General features: G+C 48.0%; 1 protein-coding gene across 1 annotated transcript in view; it reads left to right on the top strand.

Moving 5' to 3' along the window:
• The window catches only part of Myl4 (myosin, light chain 4, alkali; atrial, embryonic), a 49,720-nt gene extending 29,810 nt beyond the window's left edge, over window positions 1–19,910 (top strand). Inside the window, exons 2-8 of the mRNA XM_005402254.2 lie at window positions 7,369–7,552; window positions 10,345–10,372; window positions 15,349–15,498; window positions 17,944–18,117; window positions 18,610–18,687; window positions 19,234–19,278; window positions 19,769–19,910. Of these exons, the coding sequence (XP_005402311.1) occupies window positions 7,424–7,552; window positions 10,345–10,372; window positions 15,349–15,498; window positions 17,944–18,117; window positions 18,610–18,687; window positions 19,234–19,262 (588 nt within the window). The 5' untranslated portion in view covers window positions 7,369–7,423 and the 3' untranslated portion in view covers window positions 19,263–19,278; window positions 19,769–19,910. The remainder of the gene's footprint in view (window positions 1–7,368; window positions 7,553–10,344; window positions 10,373–15,348; window positions 15,499–17,943; window positions 18,118–18,609; window positions 18,688–19,233; window positions 19,279–19,768) is intronic.
• The last annotated feature ends 1,229 nt before the right edge of the window (window positions 19,911–21,139 follow it).

Raw genomic sequence — 21,139 nt, 5'->3', positions numbered from 1 at the left:
TATATATATATATATATATATATATATATATATAAATTAACAAACTTCATTTCAGGATTGACATCACTTTGAAGCAAAAGCACACCAGTTTCAAAGCTGTACTTGTCCAAGTAAATTCACTGACTCTTGTGTCAATTCAGAGTTATAAACATGAAATTCAGAGGGGTGTTGTATAATGGAGCACCTTTAAATTTATTAATATCAACAAAAGTCTTTACACTTCTGTTGTAATTTTTGCATTTCATTTACATAATGCTATTGATTATAATTAATCTTATGCATGTTTATGTTAGAAAAATACATATGGATATGAAAGAAGATCTATGAAAAGTCCCAATTTCAGCATAAATTCATGTATCTGTCTAAATTGCAAATCTTTTCTTGGAGCTGCAATTTTAATTTTAATTAAGTTTTTTTTCCTTCCTTATGTTAGCTATTACACTTTTCATAGCTGGTCCTTCCTTGTCCTGTCCCCTCCCCTTGTTTAAATGTGGTGGGAATATATATATATTTTTTTTAATTTATAGAAATATTATTGCGGGTATGGTGATGCATGCCTGTAATCTCAGCTCCTTAGTGAACTGAGGCAGCGGGATCACAAGTCTGTAGCCAGCCTGGGCAATGTAGCAAGACCCTGTCTCAAAAAATAACAAAGCAAAGCAAAGCAAAGCAAAGCAAACAAACACAAAAATGGTGGGGTGCAAGGGCCTTGGGTTCAGTACAGTACCACAGAAACGAAGAAATAGAAGAAAAATATTGCTGTAGTTTACGTCTCAGTTGTTTGTTATTCATAATTGTGTCTCTCCCATGTGGAAATCTGTACCTTTATTTCGATACCTGCCCGCTCCACACTGCATGCTCACGTCTTCGCCCTGTGTCGGAGAGCCACGTTACTTCCACCTCCTGCCACCACGAAGCATGGTGCACTGAACATCCTTATGCATGTCCCTTATGCACTTGTATGAACTTCCCTTCAAATATACAGTTAGCCTGACTTCCCTTTAACCCATAAAGCATTTCTACTCCTATCCTCTATATCTCTTTGCTTTTCTATTTTTTTTTAAATTTCTTTGCCTTTCTTTTTCTCCTTCTGGAAGACAGTCTCTTTTTTGTTTTTCAGTGTCCTAATTTGCTTTCCAGCTATGTCTGTTCTTATATTTTTCATGTCTGTTATGTGCTCTATTTTAGTGTAGTGAGTAGGTTTTGTTCATCCTTAATAGATTCCTTCTTTTCTTTTAATTAAGGTTTTTTCCTTCCTTATTTTAGCTATTACACTTTTCATAGCTGTTCCTTCCTTGTCCCCTCCCCTCCCTCCCCTCCCCTTCCCTTGCCTTCCCTTCCCTTCCCTTCCCTTCCCTTCCCTTCCCTTCTCTGCTCTTCTCTCTTCTCTCTTTACCTCTTCTCCTTTCTCCTTTTTCCTTCTTCCTTCCCCCTCCTTCCCTCCTTCCCTCACTCACCCCACCTCTTTCTTCAGTGCTGACAATAAAACCCAGGGCCGTATATACACTAGCCAAGTGCTCTACCACTGAGCTATAGCCCTGGCCCTTTTTATTTTTATTTTGAGAGAGGGTCTTGACAAGTTGCCCAGGCTAGCCTCAAACTTGTGATCCACTTGCTTTAGCCTCCCAAGTAGCTGGGACACTGCTGTGTGCCTGTTTGGTTATGTTCTCTTAATATTTTCCTTTGTCTCTTTTAGCATGTTTCCTAGGCTACTTTTAAATCTTGGTGTATCTGCTATAGCTGCTTAAGGTATAACCTATAATCAAGTAAGTTATATCTTTTGAATTAGTTGTGTTCATGATCTACAGTGTTATTTTGCCCTTGGACACATAGTTTGCTCTGTCCAGCAGTGCTGACTGCTACTATTGTGCTCAGGGGCTGCACGTGGGTGTTATTGAACCCGAAAACTGGGACCCCGAAAACTGGGAACCCGAAAACTGGGACCCCGAGGCACTGAAATTCCCAGATTTCCCCAGGGAGAGGCAGCCTTAGGAGAAGGCACCTCTGGGACTGTAACTCACCTAACCTGGGAGTGTAGAGGGCTGAGGGGTAAACATCTACCCAGATTTAGCTCGCTTTTTAGCTCGCTTCCCCCTGGTTTCCATCAGCTTCTCACAAGCGTGGTACATTGTCAGGGCCCTGATGTCATCTCCTTACTAACCCTGGACCACAGGTTTGAGTCATGGAAGGTGAGGAGGTGGCTCTGTTTGTTCCAAGGCAATAGTAGAAGAAAGTAGGGATCAGAACTCCAAGAATTCCTTTTCTTTTTTTTAATCATAGCAAAGCTGTACCTAGCCACATCTGTTCTGAATCAAAGCCTCCCTTCTATCACACACACACACACACACACACACACACACACACACACACACGCACATGCGCATGTGCATGTTCAAAGGGCAAGAGTTTCTCACAAATTTCCCAATTTCTTAGTATTTTCCTTTGTAAATTTTCAATTTTTGTTGGGAGAGTGATTGGCAGTCACACTTAAATCAGGATTCAAGCGTGAGGATTTTGAGCACTTGCTCTGTGCTAGAGCCTGTTCTAAGCATGATACTTTAATCTTCCTATGAAATTATATTTATAGCCCCGTTTTACAGATGAGGAGACTGAGGTACAAATAACTTAACTAGCTTGCCCATGGAACTGAGTCAGGACTTTAACTCAGGCAGTCTGGCGCCTGAGTGGGCCCTCTTAACCTCTGCTGCTGGTCTTCCATGGGGATGGATTAATGTAGCGCCAGCCAAGGCTTTGCCTTGTGACATCCAAGCTTATGAGACATTGACAAGAAGACAGGCGGGTAGGGTGACAAGGGCAAAGCATTAACTGCCAGGCCTGCTGTCAGCAGCATCTGATACCAGACAGGAGACTCTAATGGGCTCCTCTCAGGGCAGGACGGGCTCTGTGTGGTTAGTGATGGAGGGATGGGAGGAATCATCGTTTGTGAGCCCAGCCCGAATGCGGACTAATGTAATTGCTCTTCTGTGAGTTTGTCTGACATCTGATATTCACTGGCTGGTGGGAAATTCTATCCTGCATTTTCAGTCCACTTATTTGAAGTCCTTCCAGGGGGAACATTTGGGTGGCCAGAGCGACTCCGGATCAGGAACCACGAGATTCTTCCCAGAGGCCGCTGTCGGGCTGCCAGTACCCACTTCTGTGCTCATCTTCCCACACTTCTGCGTGGCCTGCTTTCCTTTGCTCGGATTGGCCAGCTTGCCCTTGAGGCTCAGTCCCTGTTGTAGGCCCCGTGAAAGATAACTTAGAAGGACAGATCTGAAGGTCAGAGGGGGTGAGCAGGAAGCAGAACGAGAGCATAAGAAGGTGGAACCTCAGGCTCCAGGTACAGTCCTGGGCTTTCGTGAATTGTGAGCATCTTGAGTTTCAGTAAAAACAAGGCCAGTGTCTCCTATCTGGTGTCCACGCGTGGCTCTTCCCTTGAAAACACAGCTTTCCTCTAGCTTCTCCTAAAATACAACACAGCCACTTCTTCCTGGGGTCGAGAGAGAACGAGAAACCGATTTGAAGAGTGTCTCCGCCCACTTGGGTCCGGGGTGAGCTCGCAGGCAGGCGGCCTCCTGCTCCGTGGTTGCCGACAGGCAGGTCGCCAGCCTTGGGGACCTGCCACGTGCTTCCTGAGCCACAGGTATTTCTCACCCTGGGTCTCGGCTGCCGCCTTGCCCGCTTCCATCCCTTTGCACCTCTTTCTTCCTCCTTCCTGAACCCGCCCCTCACAATGCTTTCAGTCCTTGTCGCCTTCCTACCTAGTCCCTCTCTTACGAAGAAGCGTGCCTTCAGGAGAACCTGAGAGTCCTGAGTGCGTCTCTGCTTGCATGCCCGGGAAAACACAGGGGAGTGAACATCCAGTGTATTTTTACCCTGGGGAGTGGTTTTCGGCGCTTTGTTTATTGCTTACAAAATTCACAACTGGAGAAGGAGATGTTTACGAGTCAAGGTCAGGAAGCACGCAGTCTAAGATTAAGAAGTGGCCGCAGAACCGTCATTGTCTGCCTCCGGAGCCCACACTGCGTTTTCGGGCAGTCATGGAGCCCCCTGGGCTTTCTCACGTCGTAGTTCTGATTTCACACAAACTGGATGTTTTGCTTGTCCTTCACATTTTTTTTTTTAAATGGGAAAGCCAAGGATGGTCTCCTAGGGCTGGAGATGAAGCTCACGGGCGGAGCGCTTCCTAGCCAGCGTGTGCGGCCCTCGGTTTTAGCGCTGCCGCCGCCAACGAGAACAAGAACAACAAACAGCAAATAACAAAGAACCAAAAACTGAAAACAACCTTCCAGCTTTCTTGTCTCTGGAGGAGCAGGTCTTTCCAGAATAACCAGGATGACTTTTTTAAAACTGGAAGAGAACCTGTAACAGTGTTTTATTATTTAATGAAAAAAATTTAAACCGTGGAACTATTTCTTCAAAAATGATCCTGGAAGCCCCGCGATACACAGGAAAGGTGGGGCTTGAAGAGGTGAAGGTGGAACTCCAAGGCCTGGCCTCTCTACCTACACCCCTTGCAGCCGGCTGTTTCAGGGTGGATTCTGTGGAATATCCCCTGAAAGCTCCTGATTGTCTTTCCTTGTGGAGATAATCAAGCCAAGGCACGGAAGTGAAGTCAGAACTAGCGTCCGGGTCTCGCAGGCTCCAGCCTGCAGCTTTCCACAGAAGTCCTGTTTAGTGTATCTTCGCACAAACGCTGAGGACACTTGGTCTGGGAAGGTGGGGAGGCAAAGGTCGAAGGAGGGCTGTGCTTCCTCTTTCTCTTCTTCCCGGTCATCACCAGCCTGTGCTCCCGACAGGTTCCTCTGTGGAAAGAAAGCAGGGGAGGGGAGGACCTCATCGAGAATACAGAAGGAGTAAAGGCAGAGGTGGAGGGCATGGTTAGCAAGGGATCAGTTTTGGTGACACCCATAGGAAGAAAGAGAGGAAGAGACAGGAAGCGGGGAAGTGAAAACAGCGAAGAAGCTGCTGTCCCAGCTCAGGCCCAGGCCCACGTTCCCCTCGCGCGTCCCTCTGAAGAGCTCCTGGAGCCCTTCCCAGGCTGTTTCTCAAAGGAGGAGCAGTGAGTGTGTGCACAGGCTACGGAGGGCCCTGCGGCATGGGAGAGCCAGGCGGAGCAGTCCTCCTCAGCGCACGGCAGCGACCCCCGCTGGGCCGCAGATCCCGCCCTGGGAACCTGGAAGACACGAAGATCTCTAAGGGCCCTTCCGCTCTGGCAGCAGCGCCTGGAGCAGCAAAGCTGTGGTTTGGGAGGGGCACGTGTGGGCTGCAGGGCACCTGGAATTGTAGGCTCAGTAGCTAAGAGGTACCAGGCATTCTGTAGGGTAGCAATCCTGTTTCATAGGTGAGAAAACTGGACCTAGAAAGAAAAGGGACTTTTCTGCTTCTTTCAGCTATATTCTTCTTTTTCCTCTGAACTCTACGGCATCTAGAGATTAGTTCAAAGCAGTTCTGTGTGGTAGAGAAGCTTTTTGGTGTTTTTATGAATACTTTAATGCCTTTCAAAGTGTTTTTTCTTTTCTTTTCTTTTTTTAAATAAAAATAGCACATACAATGTCATAAAAATTTCCATTAATATGGGAAGTGAGAAAGTACAAAACTACAAATTGTCAGTGTCCTACCCTTACCCACTTGGTCCCCAGGGGCTTCTCCTGTTAACAGTTGATTGTGTATCCATTTTAAGCTTTCATTTTTCTCTTTCTCCTCCTTCTTCTTCTTCTCCTTCACCTGCTCCTTCCTCCTCCTCCTCTTCCTCTTCCTCCTCTTCTTCTTCCTCCTCCTCCTCCTCTTCCCCTTCTCCTTCTTCTTCTTTACCTGCTCCTTCCTCCTCCTCCTCCTCCTCTTCCTCTTCTTCCTCTTCCCCCTCCTCTTCCTCCTCTTCCTCTTCCTCCTCTTCTTCCTCCTCCTCCTCCTTTTCCTCCTCCTCCTCCTCCTCCTCCTCCTCTTCTTCTTCTTCTTCTTCTTCTTGTTTTTTTTTGTGATAGTGTCTCCATGTGTAGTTCAGGATGGCCTTAAACTCACTATGTAGCCCAGACTGGGCTTCAAGTTGTGGCAATCCTCCTGCCTCAGCCTGCTGAGTGCTGGGATTACAGGCATGTGTCACCACACCTGGCCCTCTTTTCTTGTTTCTGTGGGACTGGGGATCCAAGCCAGGACCTTCACACTGAGCTACATACCCAGCTGTTTGTGTGTTTTAAATTTTGGAAGAGGGCCTCACTAACTTGCCGAGTTGCCCAGGCTGTCTTCCTGCTTCAGTCTCTCAGAACATGTGCATGCACTACCATGCCCTGTTCTACCCTGACCTTTCTGATGAACGCACAAACATATATTATCTTTCCTCCCTCCATAGATGGGACTATGATATAAATTACTCAAATACACACTTTAGAATCAAACACACGTGGATTCTAGTCCAGACTCAGAGCTAGTTATTTGAATGACCTTGGCCGAGTTACTCAGCTACTTTTTAGGCTCAGTTTTCTCATGTGTAAAATGGGAATAATAATAGTATCTACCTTATAGAATTTTGGTGAAGAAAGTAAGAGTCCCTGGCACATAGTATGCAGTAAAAACACACACACACACACACACACACACACACACAGTGTGTATTCAGGGAGCACAGAGTGACTTAGAAGTAAAGTAAAAATGAGATTCCAAGTTTTCTGACCTCCAGTCTCCTGATTTCTGTTGTAGCATTTTTTTCTCCCTCAGACCCCCTTGGGCCCGTGTTGAGTAATGTGTGCTTGTGAATGGTTGATTGAGGGTAGGGAGTGGTAGGGATTTGAGATCTCTGAAGTTCCTGGGATGCCTGCTCCAAAAAATGGAGGCTTTTGCCCTGCCGATCGGGAGGGCGTGGGATGGCGGGGTTGACTGGACCAGCTGCTGGCTGGGCTCCAAGCTGGGAGAGTTGAGCCTTAGGGCAGAGCTGAGGGCCCGAGTGGCTCTCAGCTTAAAGGATCTTGGCTTAAAAGGAATGTGTAGTGGGCTGCCTCTGCTCAGGAGGGGCTAAAAAAAGCCTCCGCTTCCCCTGGGCTTTGTGTGAGGGTTATCAACTGCCCATGTCAGCTCATCTCTCTGGCTGCGGTGGCATTTTTGCGATGTTGTTTTCCCGGCCCTCCTGGGTGTCCACCAATTGGCAGCCTGCCCCAGAGGTGGAGGCCGAGGGGAGCGAGGTGTACATGTAGGAGGGGGCTGGTAGCTCCAAACCTGGTGACAATGCACAGTTGTCAGCTGTACCCTGCTGGGGTTTCTTCCTTTTATAGTCAGCAGCAGTTGCTGTTGCTCTTACCCAGCCCCTCTGCGGGGGGCTCCTGCCCAGATAAAAGGGAAGGAGTTGGCCCACTCTCCTATCTCATCTCTCAGGAGCTGCTTGCGTCGGCGTATCTTGGTTCTTCTCTGAAGTTCCCAGTGAGACAAGATGCCTCCCAAGAAGCCTGAACCTAAGAGGGACATGGCCAAGCCAGCCCCAGCTGCTGCCCCAGCCCCTGCTCCAGCGTCAGCTCCTGAACCTCCCAAGGAGCCAGCCTTTGACCCCAAGAGTGTGAAGGTAAGCGAGGCTGAGCCAGCGGGGTGGGGTGGGGATGACACTCAGGATCCTGTTTGCCCCGGAGCTTAGAGATCTACCCGGAGTGTGAGTCCTGTGTGCCCATGCCCCCGTCACAGCCCCACAGGCCAGTGGAAACGGGCATCTTGCGTCACAGGCCTCTTCCCTGAGGAACAGGGTGTTGTTCTATTTAAGGAGGCCCAGCCTCGTCACCTCAGATTTGTCCAGAGTCGGGTACGGTAGGAAGTGTGACTGGCCAACTGTTTAGCCTCTTAAAAGGCAACATAGGGGCCACCATAGTGAAGTAAGGGAGACTGACCTTTCCCCAGGAGGTGGTAGGACATCTTTATGGAGAACAGACACGCAGTGATAGCTGCTAGTGTAACCTGGAATGTAAGTAGTGCGGGTGGGGGAGCCCTTCTGTGCCGGGATCTGGGAAAGGCTTCACTCACAAACGTTCTTTTGGCGGGTGTGGAGTGGGAAGGGGGCTGTGGATAAGGTACAGGAGCCTGAGTCCCTCTCTCCTTCTATCCCTGCCCAGATGGGCCCCTCCTTTTGTGGCCTCAGTCTGGCCTCCTCTCTGGCTTGCGGCAGACTGGCCCACGCCTGGACGAGGGAGCTGGGCCTGCTGCCCCCGGCCCCCGTAGGTTGTTACCTCCCTGCCCCACCCTGTTCCCTCACACTGAATCCAAAACCATTCCTTCAGTCAACAGATATTTTTTGAGTGCCTACTATGTGCCAAGCATGTCAGTGAACAGGTAGAACACTATCTGCCTTCTACGAATCCTGGCTTGAAGAAGACGATATACTGAGGAACCTGCTGGCTGAGTCAGCTATTTTAGGCCTCCCAGCTCTCTGGCCCAGCTGCTGAAGGAATGAAGTGTGAGGGGGTGGGCTGTGAGGGGCGGGGTCGGAAGTCTCTGGAGAGGAGCAGTTTTAAGCCTTGGCACCAGAATGGGACAGGTCAACTGGCAACTGGTAGGAAAAGTTATTAATAGCAGGCTGGGAGTGGCGGGCCCCTTGGGATCTCAGCCTTTGAGCAGGGCTGGGGCTGGTGAGGAATTCGGTAAAAATGAGAAGGCAGGACCAGTTTCCATGACAAATAGAGGGAACCGAAAGCCTAGGGCTCTAAATGCGTGAACCTTTCAGGATTCCCAGCCACCATAGCAGGGATATCCTACAATGACTGTGTCTAAGATCTTGTGATTGAGCCATAGCAGTCCTCACAAGGGGCAAGAGTTAAACACAATAGACTTGGCCAAGGAGTGGAGGCAATTGCTCGTTTCTGTGGCTCCCTCTGGGGAAGCTGAGGTGAGTATTAAGACCTTGAAGATAACTGAGGTTTTTGTGTCATATGTTGCTCCCTCTGTGAGCTAAGCCTGGCAAGAGAAGCTGGCCATCTGCCCCCGGGACCCTTCCTTGCCTTTGTTCCTGATTTGTTCTGATAAAAGCACCTGATCCCTGCCTGATCCCTGATTTGTTCTGATAAAAGCACCTGATCCCTGCCTGATCCCTGGCGTGTAGGAAACAGCTGCCCGACGGCCTTAAGTGGGTGTTCTCCCATCATGTCCCTCCATCCACCGTGTCTTCCAATTTCCCATCCTTGGTTGCGGTTTTCTTTACTATATCTGCATCTTCAAATCTGGGGGTCACTGAAGTTGCCTTAAAGTAGGAAAAAAAATCAGCATCTTTCATGTGGGCCACTTTCCCCATTATTATATTCCTCAGTTCCTGTGCTTATGAAATTCTTTGCGCAGCGGATCAGAAGTAAACCCTAGCCCAGTGTGTGTGGCTGCAATCGTACAGTCAGAGTTTATGCTTTTGCACTAGCTTGTTTACTCCTGGGCACGATGCACTGCAAAGTAAGGCACACCGCACCGCTGCCCCGGAGTTAACGCAGAGCATCTTTTACCCCACTTTTAACTTCCTTGCCGCTACCCCAGTTCCCGCATTTGGCAAACGCCAGTCCTGGCCATAGATAGTTTCATTCCCGAGCCTTTTTGGAGCTCATGCCAGCCACCTCCAGGAGCCCTCATCACGGAACTCAGTTCCGGGAGGTGAGAAGGGCGGGCACAGCGGGAGAGGCAGAATTAGGGGTAGCCGTGCAGCATGGGAAGAAGGTGCTCTGGAGGTGTTACCCACCACCCCGGGAAGACGAGGAGACGGGCTGGGCTGGGGTGGGGCGGGTGAGACAGTGAGGGAACATGACAGGTCCTGACTGAAACGACGCCTCACGCTTGGCCACTGCCGTTCACGTCCAGAGGCTCCCATTTTCCTCTCGTGTACTCAGCAGGAACTATTACGCAGGATGAAATCCAACATCCATCCCTTCTTTCAACAGGTATTTTTGAATGCCTACAATGTGTCAGGCATTTCAGCGAGCAATAACAAAAGCAGGTAGATTTGCAGTGAGCGTCAAGTGGAAAGGGGTCCCGGGGTGGGGAGAGGTGGGCGCCCAGAGCAGGAAGAGATGCAGCGTGTGGGAGAACTGAGATCAGGGAGCCGCTGAAGGGGGAAGGGGAGTGAGCTGATGGCCACGGCATGGAGAAGTTACCTTGGGCCAGGAGGAATGACAATAGGGAGTCGTGGTAAATTCTAGAGTTATCCAGGTTAGTTCTTGCTCTTCTCCTGTCCTGGTACTGAGGGAGCGTCGGAGGCTGCTTTATTTAGAGTGTATAGTGGGGTTTTACACTCAGACTGCTTCCTCAGCGTCCGCGGCCCACCGGAAGTGCCTGGGCCTCTGTCTGGAAGCCTCCAGGGTCCCAGTCTTCACCTCTCTTTTTCCCTCCCTGCAGATAGACTTCTCCGCCGACCAGATTGAAGGTGAGCATGCACAATTCCGCATTCTCCTCTCGGGTGCACTTTCCTGGACAAGGAGAAAAGGAGGAAGAGAAGGCGTTCTTCTTGTCGTTGTGGTGATAGTAATCATTGTAATCAGCACAAATCTATAGTGAGCACTTACCATGTGCAAGGCCCAGTCCTGAGTACTTTATGTGGATTAACTCATTATAATTCTTGTATGAAAGAGTAACGTTCCTACCCCCACTTACCAGGTGATAAGACTAAGGCGCTAGAGTGTATTCCAATTTAGGCATCTGATTCCAGATCTGTGTTCTTGACTGCGTTGCTCGACTTCTTGGAACTTTGTAGATTCTGAACAAATGTTACTGCCTTTTTTCCTTTACCAGTGACGTCTACCCGAGACATTTGGGAGTTCTCGTGTCTGTTCCCATTATTAGAAAGCCCTCCTTGGGTTACCAGCTTCCCCTTGCCTCATCACGAAGTTTGCCAAGATGCTCACACACTGATGGTGGCAGGGCCTATGGGTATCTGTCGGTGGCCTAGTCCACCTGTGACCTCCACCAATGACCCTTCTCTCTCTCTCTTTCTCTCTCTTTTTTTTTTTTTTTTTTTTAAGGAGGGAAGGTTTATTTGGCTCACAGTTTGTGGAAGTTTTAGTTCATAGTTGACTGGCTCCAACCAGGGTGGCACGGCAGAGGGCCGCTGAAGAGCCTTCTCTATCTTTGATGGGATGAGTTATGTCTTCTCAATCTTATATAGAATGTTATTAAATGTAACCTCAAGAGAAGTCTTGAAATCTCCCACTCTCACAACCCAAGTAACCCTTAGCCGTGCTTCTGTAGGAGTCCGGTATTTCAAGAATAAAATGCTTTACTTTATGATAGTTATGTGTTGTCGTTGGAACTTATCTTTCCGTTTCCCCCACTAAGTGTCTCCAGGATAGAAAAATCATAGGAGTTGGAAGACACTTTGAAGCACCACCTGATTCAATGCCTTCACTTTAAGCACACACCCTGTCTTAAAAGTAAATTAATATAAACACATGATGCAACAAAAAATAACAAAAGTATATTAAAAATAAATAATAAAAGTAGTTTTCTCATACTGACCCCTCTCTCAAAGACAATCACTGTTAAGTCTCTATGTAGCCTTTGAGAAAAATATATAGTGATACAGAACTACATGTGAATGTATAAAATGTACATACATATGGAGCCATGTGATATATACCATCGTGTACCTTTTATTAACTGTGAACATTTGGATTTAATAATATATAAAATACTATTTAATAATCGGTTTGGGTGTCTTTTCATAATTACCACAAACCGTTCTACTTTATTCTTTTAAACAGTGGTGCAGAGTTTTACACATGGATATACTCACATATCCAGGACTACATTGTAGATCTTCTGATTCCTCCTAGTTGGGAAATGCAATGTGTTTCCCTAAGCAAGCCTCCCAGCAGTGGGTGAAAGGCTGTGTGCGTTTAGTTGCAACAGCTATTACCGAATTGTCCTCCAAAGAAGTGACACCACTTTATCCAGGAATAGAGTATGAGATCTGGCACCTGGATTTTGAAACTAGTGAATTGGATCTACTGTTGTTGTAATAACCTGTGGAGAGTCACTTTCAGTCAATAGCTTTGGAGGTGCTGTGAAGTTGTTAAAGTTAATTTTAGTGTATTTTAATTCAGTATTCTTTTGCAGATATACAAACTACACAACACAGCAAAGACCGGAAAACCAACTAATGATAGAAAAGATTTCATTTTCCAAACGGGAATGGTGGTTACAGCCAAGTGGGACAGCTGGTGGAGCTTTGCTTTGCCTGAAAGCTTTTAGGGATGGGGCGGGTGAATCTCCTAATTTTGAAGATGTTTTCCCTTGCGTGGGATCAGAATTGCTTCTTCTTTGATTTTACCCCTGTTGCCACCGTATTTGTTCTTGATAAAGCTGCTGCTGACTTTTTACTAGTGTTACCTCGGAGAAAAATTCTTTGGGAATCAGGAGATTGTTATGTTACCTCATATTCTGCCACTATCGACCATAAGGCTTTGAGAAAATTATGTCTTTAAAGCTTAATTTTTTTACCCGCAAAGTGACAAGTTTTAGTTCTCTTCAGTTCAGAAATTTGGTGGCCGGTTAGCATGTTCCACCTTCCATCAAACGGAAGTGTACTTCCCGTTTGTTTGGAGACAGGTTTCAAACCCCTCCTTAGTTTCATATTCTTTAGATGACGTGGCCTCAGTTTCTTTTACGCTTTTTTGTCCTCGTGGGATATAACTTCACCTTCCTCCTCTTCCTCCTCCTCCTCCTTCCTCCTCTTCAATTTTATTTGGAGAAAGAGTCTCACTAAGTGTCCCAGGCTAACCTCAAGCTCATGCTCCCGCCCTCTCCGCCTCCTGAGTGCCGGGATGAGGAGCGAGACCTGCCGTATCTGATTTCGGAGCCAGCTTCTCACCTCCGACTTCCTTCTCTGGCCCTTCCTCAGGTTTCTTTATCTTGCTGGGACGGACTCATTGTTCTCTGAGGCAGCTGGCCAAGCTCTTACAGATTATTGAGTAAAGGGTTCTTCTGGACCCATGTTCAGTCTCTAACACTGCTGGCTTTGTTTTTTCCTAGAAATAATACTAAACTTTGGTGTTTGGCTTCTATATGCACACAGGGCTTTCTGGCAAGTTCCCAGGTAGCCAGCTGGAGCACTAGCTGGCACGGAAAGCTGGCTTCTTTCTCCTCCCGTTTCCTCCCGCTACTTCCTTGGTTTTTCTGAGTCGGTTAGCAGTCACATCTGCATTGCCTTATAAATGAGGGTAGCAATACCTATAGTCTGAAGTATTTGTAAAGATTAATGAGGTAAAATTACCAGTTCAGGGCCATGGTGAGTGCTCAAATTATAGATCACTGCTTATTATTTTCTCTTTCATATTCTAGTCTCTTATTTATCATCTTTGTAGCTGAAGAAAGTCCCGCTTTTGTTAAATCTGGCTTTGTCTGAACGAATTAGGAGATTAGAAAGTCTGAATTCAGAGTCAGCTAATAAATACATATGAATTGAAGGCAATTTGTGGCAGACATCATGCTAATTTTTTTAAATGTTAAAAAAGTTAAAGTCCAAACTGGGTCAAGTGGCACACACCCGTAACCCCGGCACTTGGGAGACTGAGGCAGAGAGATCGTGAGCTGGGGCCAAGCCTGTGCTACATAGCAAGTTCCAGCCCAGCCTGGACTACATAGCAAGACCCTGTCTCAAAAATCAGAAAACCCAAATCCTCCAAGCAAAAAAATTAAATCCTTATAACAAGGCTGTGAGGTAGTTGTGTTTCCTTTTTACATCAAGATTTAATGAGATAAAATGAGTTCCCCAAGATCACAAAATAATAAAATTGAGATAAAATTCAGTCAGATGATACACCATTATGCGATCACTACTATGTTCTGGGCATTGTGCTAAGGTTTTACGTACATTACTGTATTTGCATGCATTATAGCATTAGCTTGAGTATCATTCAATATCACCTATGAGATATCATTCAGTATCACGTCCCCACCTGGATCTAATTCAATATCACCTATAGAAGAGGTTTATAGAGGTGAAATGTTTCCTTTCCTAAGGTCATGCAGCTAATAAGCAATACATATGGAATTTGAATTCATTTATTCAATAATGTGAAAGACATTTTTATATTCTGAATCCATGCCTAGTAAAGTATTGTAAGTAAGGGGCTGGGAGAATCTGCTTTGACATGTAGAATCATTTGTGTATAATTCATGTATGATCTCTAAGCAAACAAGCATTTCTAAAGTACTTGGAAAGGATTAAAAGCAGCTTTTCTCCTAAGTACGCTGCACATTATTGGTTTATATTGTTAATCTGCTTATTTAATCACTTCTCTGTGAGTAGCATAAAGTAGCTTGTCCACTCCCAGTCCAAAATATCCCCACTAATCAATCGGTTGAATTCAAATTAACAAGGAATTAAGGCTCTTAACCAAGGACTCAGGAGTGCCTCAGTTGGACCTTGTCCCTTGGACTCCAGTGCTGCTACTTGCGAGGAGTTCAGTCTTCATAGTGCTGGCCTGGCTTGGGAACTGGGCTCACCGTAACTGCCAGGTGTCCGTTCCCGAGACACCCTGTTGGCCCCGCACTCAGCGATCCCCACCTGGATCTAAGAAACGGAGAAGCCATAGAGCTTGGCAGTTTGTCCGAGCTAACATCCAGGTGGGTGGCAGAGCTGACGGGGTCTGACAGAGGCCACAGTGCCGCCGTGGCCGGCGTGGGAGCTCTCCTTCAGTTTGGAGCAGGCAGTGCTGATAAGAGCTCACTTCTGAGCAGGGCTTATCACTTTGCCTGCGCATCCCATCACCTCCTTTGACACTCACGGGAGAAGGAGAGGGGGGTGGGGTAGGGCTGTCACTTCCGTGTGTGCACAGAGAAACTGAGACCCGGGGTGTTTCAGGGTGAGAACCCAGGAGCTGCTATTTCCGTAGTCAGGAGCCTTGCCTACATCGGCGAAGAATGAGGGGACCGAGGCGGGAGGTGACATTCACACTGTGTAACAACTGGCAGAAGAGCGCATAGGCTGGCCCTGGGAGAGGTCTTGGAGGCACCAGGCTACATCTTTATTGTCAGGAGAGGAAGCGGGAGTGAGTTTCAAGGAAAGCCTGGGACAGTGGCTGAAGGGCAATATATTGACACTTTAAAACTTTCCCCCTGTACTAGGGCTTGGACCCAGCCAGGGCCTTGTCGCTGAGTACATTTTCAGCTTTTTAAAGACTTAAAACATTTTTATGTTAAATTTTGAGACAAGGTCTCATTAAGTTGCCCAGCCTGGGCTGGAGTTTGGGATCCTCTTGCCTCAGCCTCAGAGTTCTGGATTATAGGCCTGTGCCACTACTCCCAGGCGAATATTGACATATGGTAACTGCTGCATGGACCTACTGTTCAGCCAGGGCGGAGGCCGCGCGGCCCCCGCCCACCATCCTCTCTCCTCTGCAGAGTTTAGAGAGGCCTTCTCGTTGTTTGACCGGACCCCAGTTGGAGAGATGAAGATAACCTACGGGCAGTGTGGGGATGTGCTGCGGGCCCTGGGCCAGAATCCCACCAATGCCGAGGTGCTGCGTGTCCTGGGCAAGCCCAAGCCGGAAGGTCAGTGTGGGTCCCTGGCTAACCCAGTCCTAGTGTGCTGTCGTCCGTGCAGCCTGGATTGGTCTGGATTTGTCTCCCCTCAGCCACATTCTCTCTTCTTCCCGTTATCCCTTTAGACAAGCCTCTCCTACCCAGGTTGCCCGTGCCCCATTTTGAGAACCTACCTAGAAATCCTGATACTTAGTTGATCCTTGAAGAATGTGGCCAGGGTTTGTTTTTGTTCCCTGGATGAGACTGGGAGTTCCAGGGGAGATGAGGTGGGGCTTGAAGGGACGGCTACCTCTTCAGTGTCTCTTGTCACATGTCGCCCTCTGCTGCTATCCACATTCTCCTCCAAGATGCCAGGGACATGGCCATGGACAGGAAGGCTGGGTGGGAATCTGATCACTAACCATCCACCCACCTCCCAACTGAAGCTCTTACATGAGGTGTCTATCACAGTACTGTGTCTGTAATCCTTGTGAGTTGTGTCAAAAACCGCTTTGTTTCAGCCAGCTGCAGTGGTGTGTGCCTGTAATCCCAGCACTTGTGGGGCTGAGGTGGAGGATCACCGTGAGTTCAAGGCCAGCCTGGATTATAGGGCAAAACCTTGTCTCAAAAACCCAAATCATCTTATTTACTCTTTCAGCTTCTCTAAAATGTACAATAGACACTGTAAAATGGGAAGAAACTTCAAAAGGAAGGAGAAACTGGGCGGGGGGAATGGAGAAAAGCAGGAAGGGAAAAGCAAAAGGAAAAAAATCTATATAAAAGATAGTTAAGGGGGCTGGAGATTTAGCTCAGCGGCACAGCGCCTGCCTGGCAAGCACAAGGTCTTGAGTTTGATTCCTGGTCCCGGAATCAAACACAAAAAACAAAAAAAAAGATAGTTAAAATAGCTGTACTACTAATTTCTCTTAGTTCATTGAAAAGAAAGGTTTGTGCTAATATTGTTTGGACAATTAAATGCCAATATCTCATACTCTGAGTAACTAAAGATAACAATACACGGTATATTAACCTTTGATACCCTCCTGTCATCTTGCTTTGAAATTTTGTTTTTCTTTAAAATAAAATTATAAAAAAAACAAAAACAACAAAATGAAACAAAACAAACAAAAAACCCCATTTTGTTTCTAATAATGGTTAGAGCACTGAAAGTGGGAAATTATTCCTTTAAATTATTTGTTTAATATAAATTAGCACATGGGGCCAGGGATGTAGCTCAGTGGCACAGTGCCTGCCTGGCAAGTGCAAGGTCCTGAGTTCGATTCCTGGTACCAAAAAAAAAACCCCCAAAAAACGCAGCTTCAAGATTAACTCTATAATGAAGACTTTTGCACTCATTTGTGCCGAAACTTGATGCATTTTGGTGAGTGGGCATTTAGAAAGTTTAGGGAGTATACATATTCCATTTATAAGTGCATTCTACCAGCTGCAGCAGTAAAGTTAACAACTGCTCCGCAGCACATAGCTCCAGGGACCAGGTCGCCCCAGGTAGGAGTCCCAGCAGGGGTGGACTGTCTCCAGAAGCTGCTTGGGACTCATATTGACCTCCCTGCCCTCCTTGGTTTTGGCTTCTTTCCTTTCTCCTCTAGCTGGAGATACCAGTAGTTTGAGGGTGACTGATGTGGGCAGGAAAGGCCCTGTAGGCAGCGCTTCCTGTGAGTCAGGAGATAACCTGGGCTCCTTCCATTTTAGGGGGTTCGTGAGTGCTTGGAAAAGAAATACATGCCAACATTTGTGGTATTTGAGATTTTTAAAAAAATCTATTTAATTAAAGCTTTCAGCACACTACAGTGTGGGGAAAAGAGTGCTATTCACAAGTAAAAGGCAAATTTATGAAAACTATTGATTCCAAGCGTTTCAGGCACTGTGGTTTAGTAATAGTACTAAATAATACAGAGTTATGCAAACATTTAATTTTATTTATTTATTTGTTTATTTATTTATTTATTGCTTTGCTGGGGATCAAACCCAGGGCCTTGTACATGCTAGGTAAATACCACTGAGCTGGTCCTTCAGGTCAACATTTAATTTTGTCCTTTCTACCAGTTTACCTCTGTGACTGACCATCTGTCATATGCAAAAGTCTACATTGTAAGTGTGAAGCCTGCCTGTGGGGCCCTTTGGGCCACTCCAGTCTTGCTGTGGCCACCCTCAGCTCCTCTGCCCATCTGGCCACCTGGAGCTCAGAGGTCTGGAGGGATTGACAGTTCCCTTTTTCTTCTGTTCTACTCCTTTCACTGGGCCCCAGTGCCTAAGTCTCCTAAGTTCCATGTCTCTTACTTTGTTCCAGCGGGCGGCTCTGTGCCCTCCGGGGCCACTGCCTGTGTGTCCCATCTAGAAGCAGCTGCAGCATAAGCTCTGGATCCTGCTAGGCTGGGGCGAAGCTCCTGCTTGGCCCTTTGTGCCCCTGAGTGGCCACTCATGTTGCTTTCTTTGTCCCTTCATGTGTGCCGGAAGAGATGAATGCCAAGATGCTGGACTTTGAGACATTCCTGCCCATCCTGCAGCACATCTCCCGCAACAAGGAGCAGGGCACGTACGAAGACTTCGTGGAGGGGCTGCGCGTCTTCGACAAGGAGAGCAACGGCACCGTCATGGGTGCCGAACTTCGGCATGTCCTTGCCACCCTGGGTATGCCACGGGGGCAGAACTGAAGCCAGTGTGGGAGGGAGGGTGGACGGAGGGAGGGTGACACGTGTTGGAGGGGGAGGTAGCCAGGGTCCCTGCAACCATCCGATCGCGTCCTAATCCAGGGCCCTTTCTCCGGAACTCTGCAGGAACAACCTCCCCAGCTGGGTTTGCTTAGCAGTGCTGGGGTTTGGGAGAGGGCCGCAGCTGGCAGAGCAGGGGTTATTCTTGAGACCTGGAAGGGGGGCTTGGGGCATCTGTCCTTGTCTTTACCTCAGTTAGATGGCCCTTTACCTCAGTTAGAGCTTGAGAGCTTTCAGGGAGTAGGCAGGGCCTTAGGACCCTTGGGCTTGCCCTCAAAAGCCTTTGGGAGAGCCTTGACACGAACCTCCTCCAGATCTAAAGTCTTAGACCTGCATACTCAGCGGGTACTTGTTCCTGTCCCTTATTTGCCATTTGTAATAAAAAGTCCGTCATCCCCCAACCCCGTCCCAGGAGAGAAGATGACTGAAGCCGAAGTGGAGCAGCTGCTGTCTGGGCAGGAGGATGCCAATGGCTGCATCAATTACGAAGGTACCCGGCAGCCTTGCTCCGCAGGGCGCCCGGGGGTGGAGCGCGGGCAGGGCTCGGGTGGGGGGGCTGGAAGGTGAAGGGTCAGGCGGGCTTGGCTGAGTCCCTGGGAACGCTGTTCTTTTCCTCTTGGGACACCCTGCTGTAGCGGGAGAAGGCTGCATTTTGAAGCCAGCTCTGCGATATGCTTGCTGGGTGACCTTGCTTCTGTCGCGTATCTTCTCTGAGCCCCTGAGCTTCAGTTGTCTCCTCTGAGCAAGGAGGGCTACGCTAGCACTTTCCTCAGGGTTGTGTGTATTTGTAGGAATAATGCAGCTCATTCGTCTATGTGGAGCTTCAGCAGAAAAAGTGGACACAGCAGAATTTAGGTTTTTTCCTCTCCCACTTCCTGCCCACCAACCCTCAAAGAAGAGAGAGATTCACAGTCTGGAGAGAGGGTGTTGGAGTTTGAAAAGCAGGGAAGAGGGAGGCAGCTCGAGAGGTGGAGGGGGAGCGCAGAGCTGAGGGGGCTGCGTCAAGTGGCCGGCTGATGTTTACTTTTCCCCCTAGCCTTTGTCAAGCACATCATGTCTGGGTAAAGCAGATTCCTGCAGAGTAAGTACAGCGTCTCCCGCCTGGCCCCGCAGGAGACCTGGGGACAAAGCCCCTGCCCGAGGGGTCTCCTGCCATAGGCCTGGACCCCGAGAGAGAACTGCGTGGGGTCAAGGCGTGCGAGTAGCTGGGCCCACCCGTTTCCCTTGCTCTCCTGCTGCTGGCTCCTGCCCTCGCTCCCTTCCCGCCCTGCCTCCCTGTGTCGCCGGCTTTCTGTCCCATCTTGACCCTTACTGTCGCATGCTCCTGCCTCTCTCTGAGTCTGCCAGGCCCGGGACCCCCGCATAGGCTCTTGGGTATGAAAAGTCACATCCCAAGGAGAAGAGAGAAAGTGTTGGGAGCCTGTGTTCTTGACCCTGTTCCTCTTTGCTTCATTCCCTGGGCTCCGCTGGTGCAGTGCCATCCCAGTGGTGGTAAGGGGATGGGTAAGGCTGGGGTAAGGGGCTGGATGGAGGAGCGTGACATGCCTTTTCCAGGTAGCACTTTCTTTCAGGTGCCTGGAAGGTTAGCAAGAGGCCCACAGTGACTGACATGGAGTCCTGGACTTCTCACTGCGCCAGCCCAAGGACCTTCCAACCCTGAGCCCTTCTGGTAAATAAATAGCTCCAGCAAGGCTGGGCCAGCTTCCCTGATTCTGACCTGTCTCTGAGCTGTCTTTTAAAAACTATTTAATTAATTAATTTGATACCTGTGCCTGTGTAAGATTTTCACCTGAAGCCTCTGGAGTACTCAGAGCTGGGAGACAAAAGCCAAAGGACTGGATCGCCAGGTGTGGTGGTGCATGCCTGTAATCCCAGCACTCAGGAGGCTGAGGCAGGAGAATCGTTGTGAGTTTGAGGCCAGCCTGGGCTACAAAGTGAGCTCAAGGCCAGCCTGAACTGCACAGTGAGACCCTGTCCCAAAAAAAAAAAAAAAAAAAAAGCCTGTGGATCTAGAAATATTGGGGTCAGAAACACGAGTGAGAGCCCCGAAGGGGTCTGTAAATAGAGACCTCTCTACCTCACTCTCTGCCTCACTTAACCCCCAGGTTGGGGCCAGGAAGGGGGACACGAGGAGCCGGTCAGGGATTTCTCAAAGGGCCCTTGCTGTTTCTTCTTTCTGTACTGGGAACTGAACTCAGGGCCTCATGTGTGGTAGGCATATACTCTACTGCTGAGCTAGCTAGATCTCCAGATCTTTTAAATTTATATTAGCTTTTTTTTTTTTTTTTCTTTCCTTGAGGTGATGTGTTGCTATCTAGTTCAGGCTGGCCTTGAACTTGTGGTGGTCCTTCCACCTCAGCCTACTGAGTGCTGGGACTACAGACATGTGTCACCACACCTGCCTTAATTTGATTTTATCTTGAAAACAAGGTCTTTCTAAATTGCCCAGGGTGGCCTTGAACTGTGATCCTCCTGACTCAGTCTTCCAAGAGGATGGAATTTCAGCTGTGTGCCACCACACCTGGCTATTCTTTTTTTTAAAGATTGTAAGATTGGGGGGTATAGTTAAGGGTAGAATGTTTGTCTAGCATACATGAGATCATGAGTTTGATCCCTAGCGCGCACGCACACACACACACACTCACACACACACACACACACACACACACACACATATACAGGGGTAAAACACATACATTTTAGCATTTTAACCATTTTTCAGCATACAATTCAGTAGTGTTAAGAATATTCACAGGCCAGCCTGGGCTACATAGTGAGACCCTGTCTAAAAAAAAAAAAAAATTCATATAACCTGTATGTGTTATCCTAGCACTTTGGGAGGCTGAGGCAGGAAGATTTCAAATTTGAACCTAGCCTGGGTAATTTAGCAAGATCCTTCCTCAAAATAAAAAGGGCTGTGGATGTGGCTCAGTGGTAGAGTC

Source organism: Chinchilla lanigera, unplaced genomic scaffold (genome assembly GCF_000276665.1).
Source record: "Chinchilla lanigera isolate Chin_1 unplaced genomic scaffold, ChiLan1.0 scaffold00077, whole genome shotgun sequence".
NCBI classification, from domain to species: Eukaryota; Metazoa; Chordata; class Mammalia; order Rodentia; family Chinchillidae; genus Chinchilla; species Chinchilla lanigera.
The sequence above is the reverse complement of the archived record's forward strand: the minus strand, read 5'-3'. Positions and strand labels throughout refer to the sequence as shown.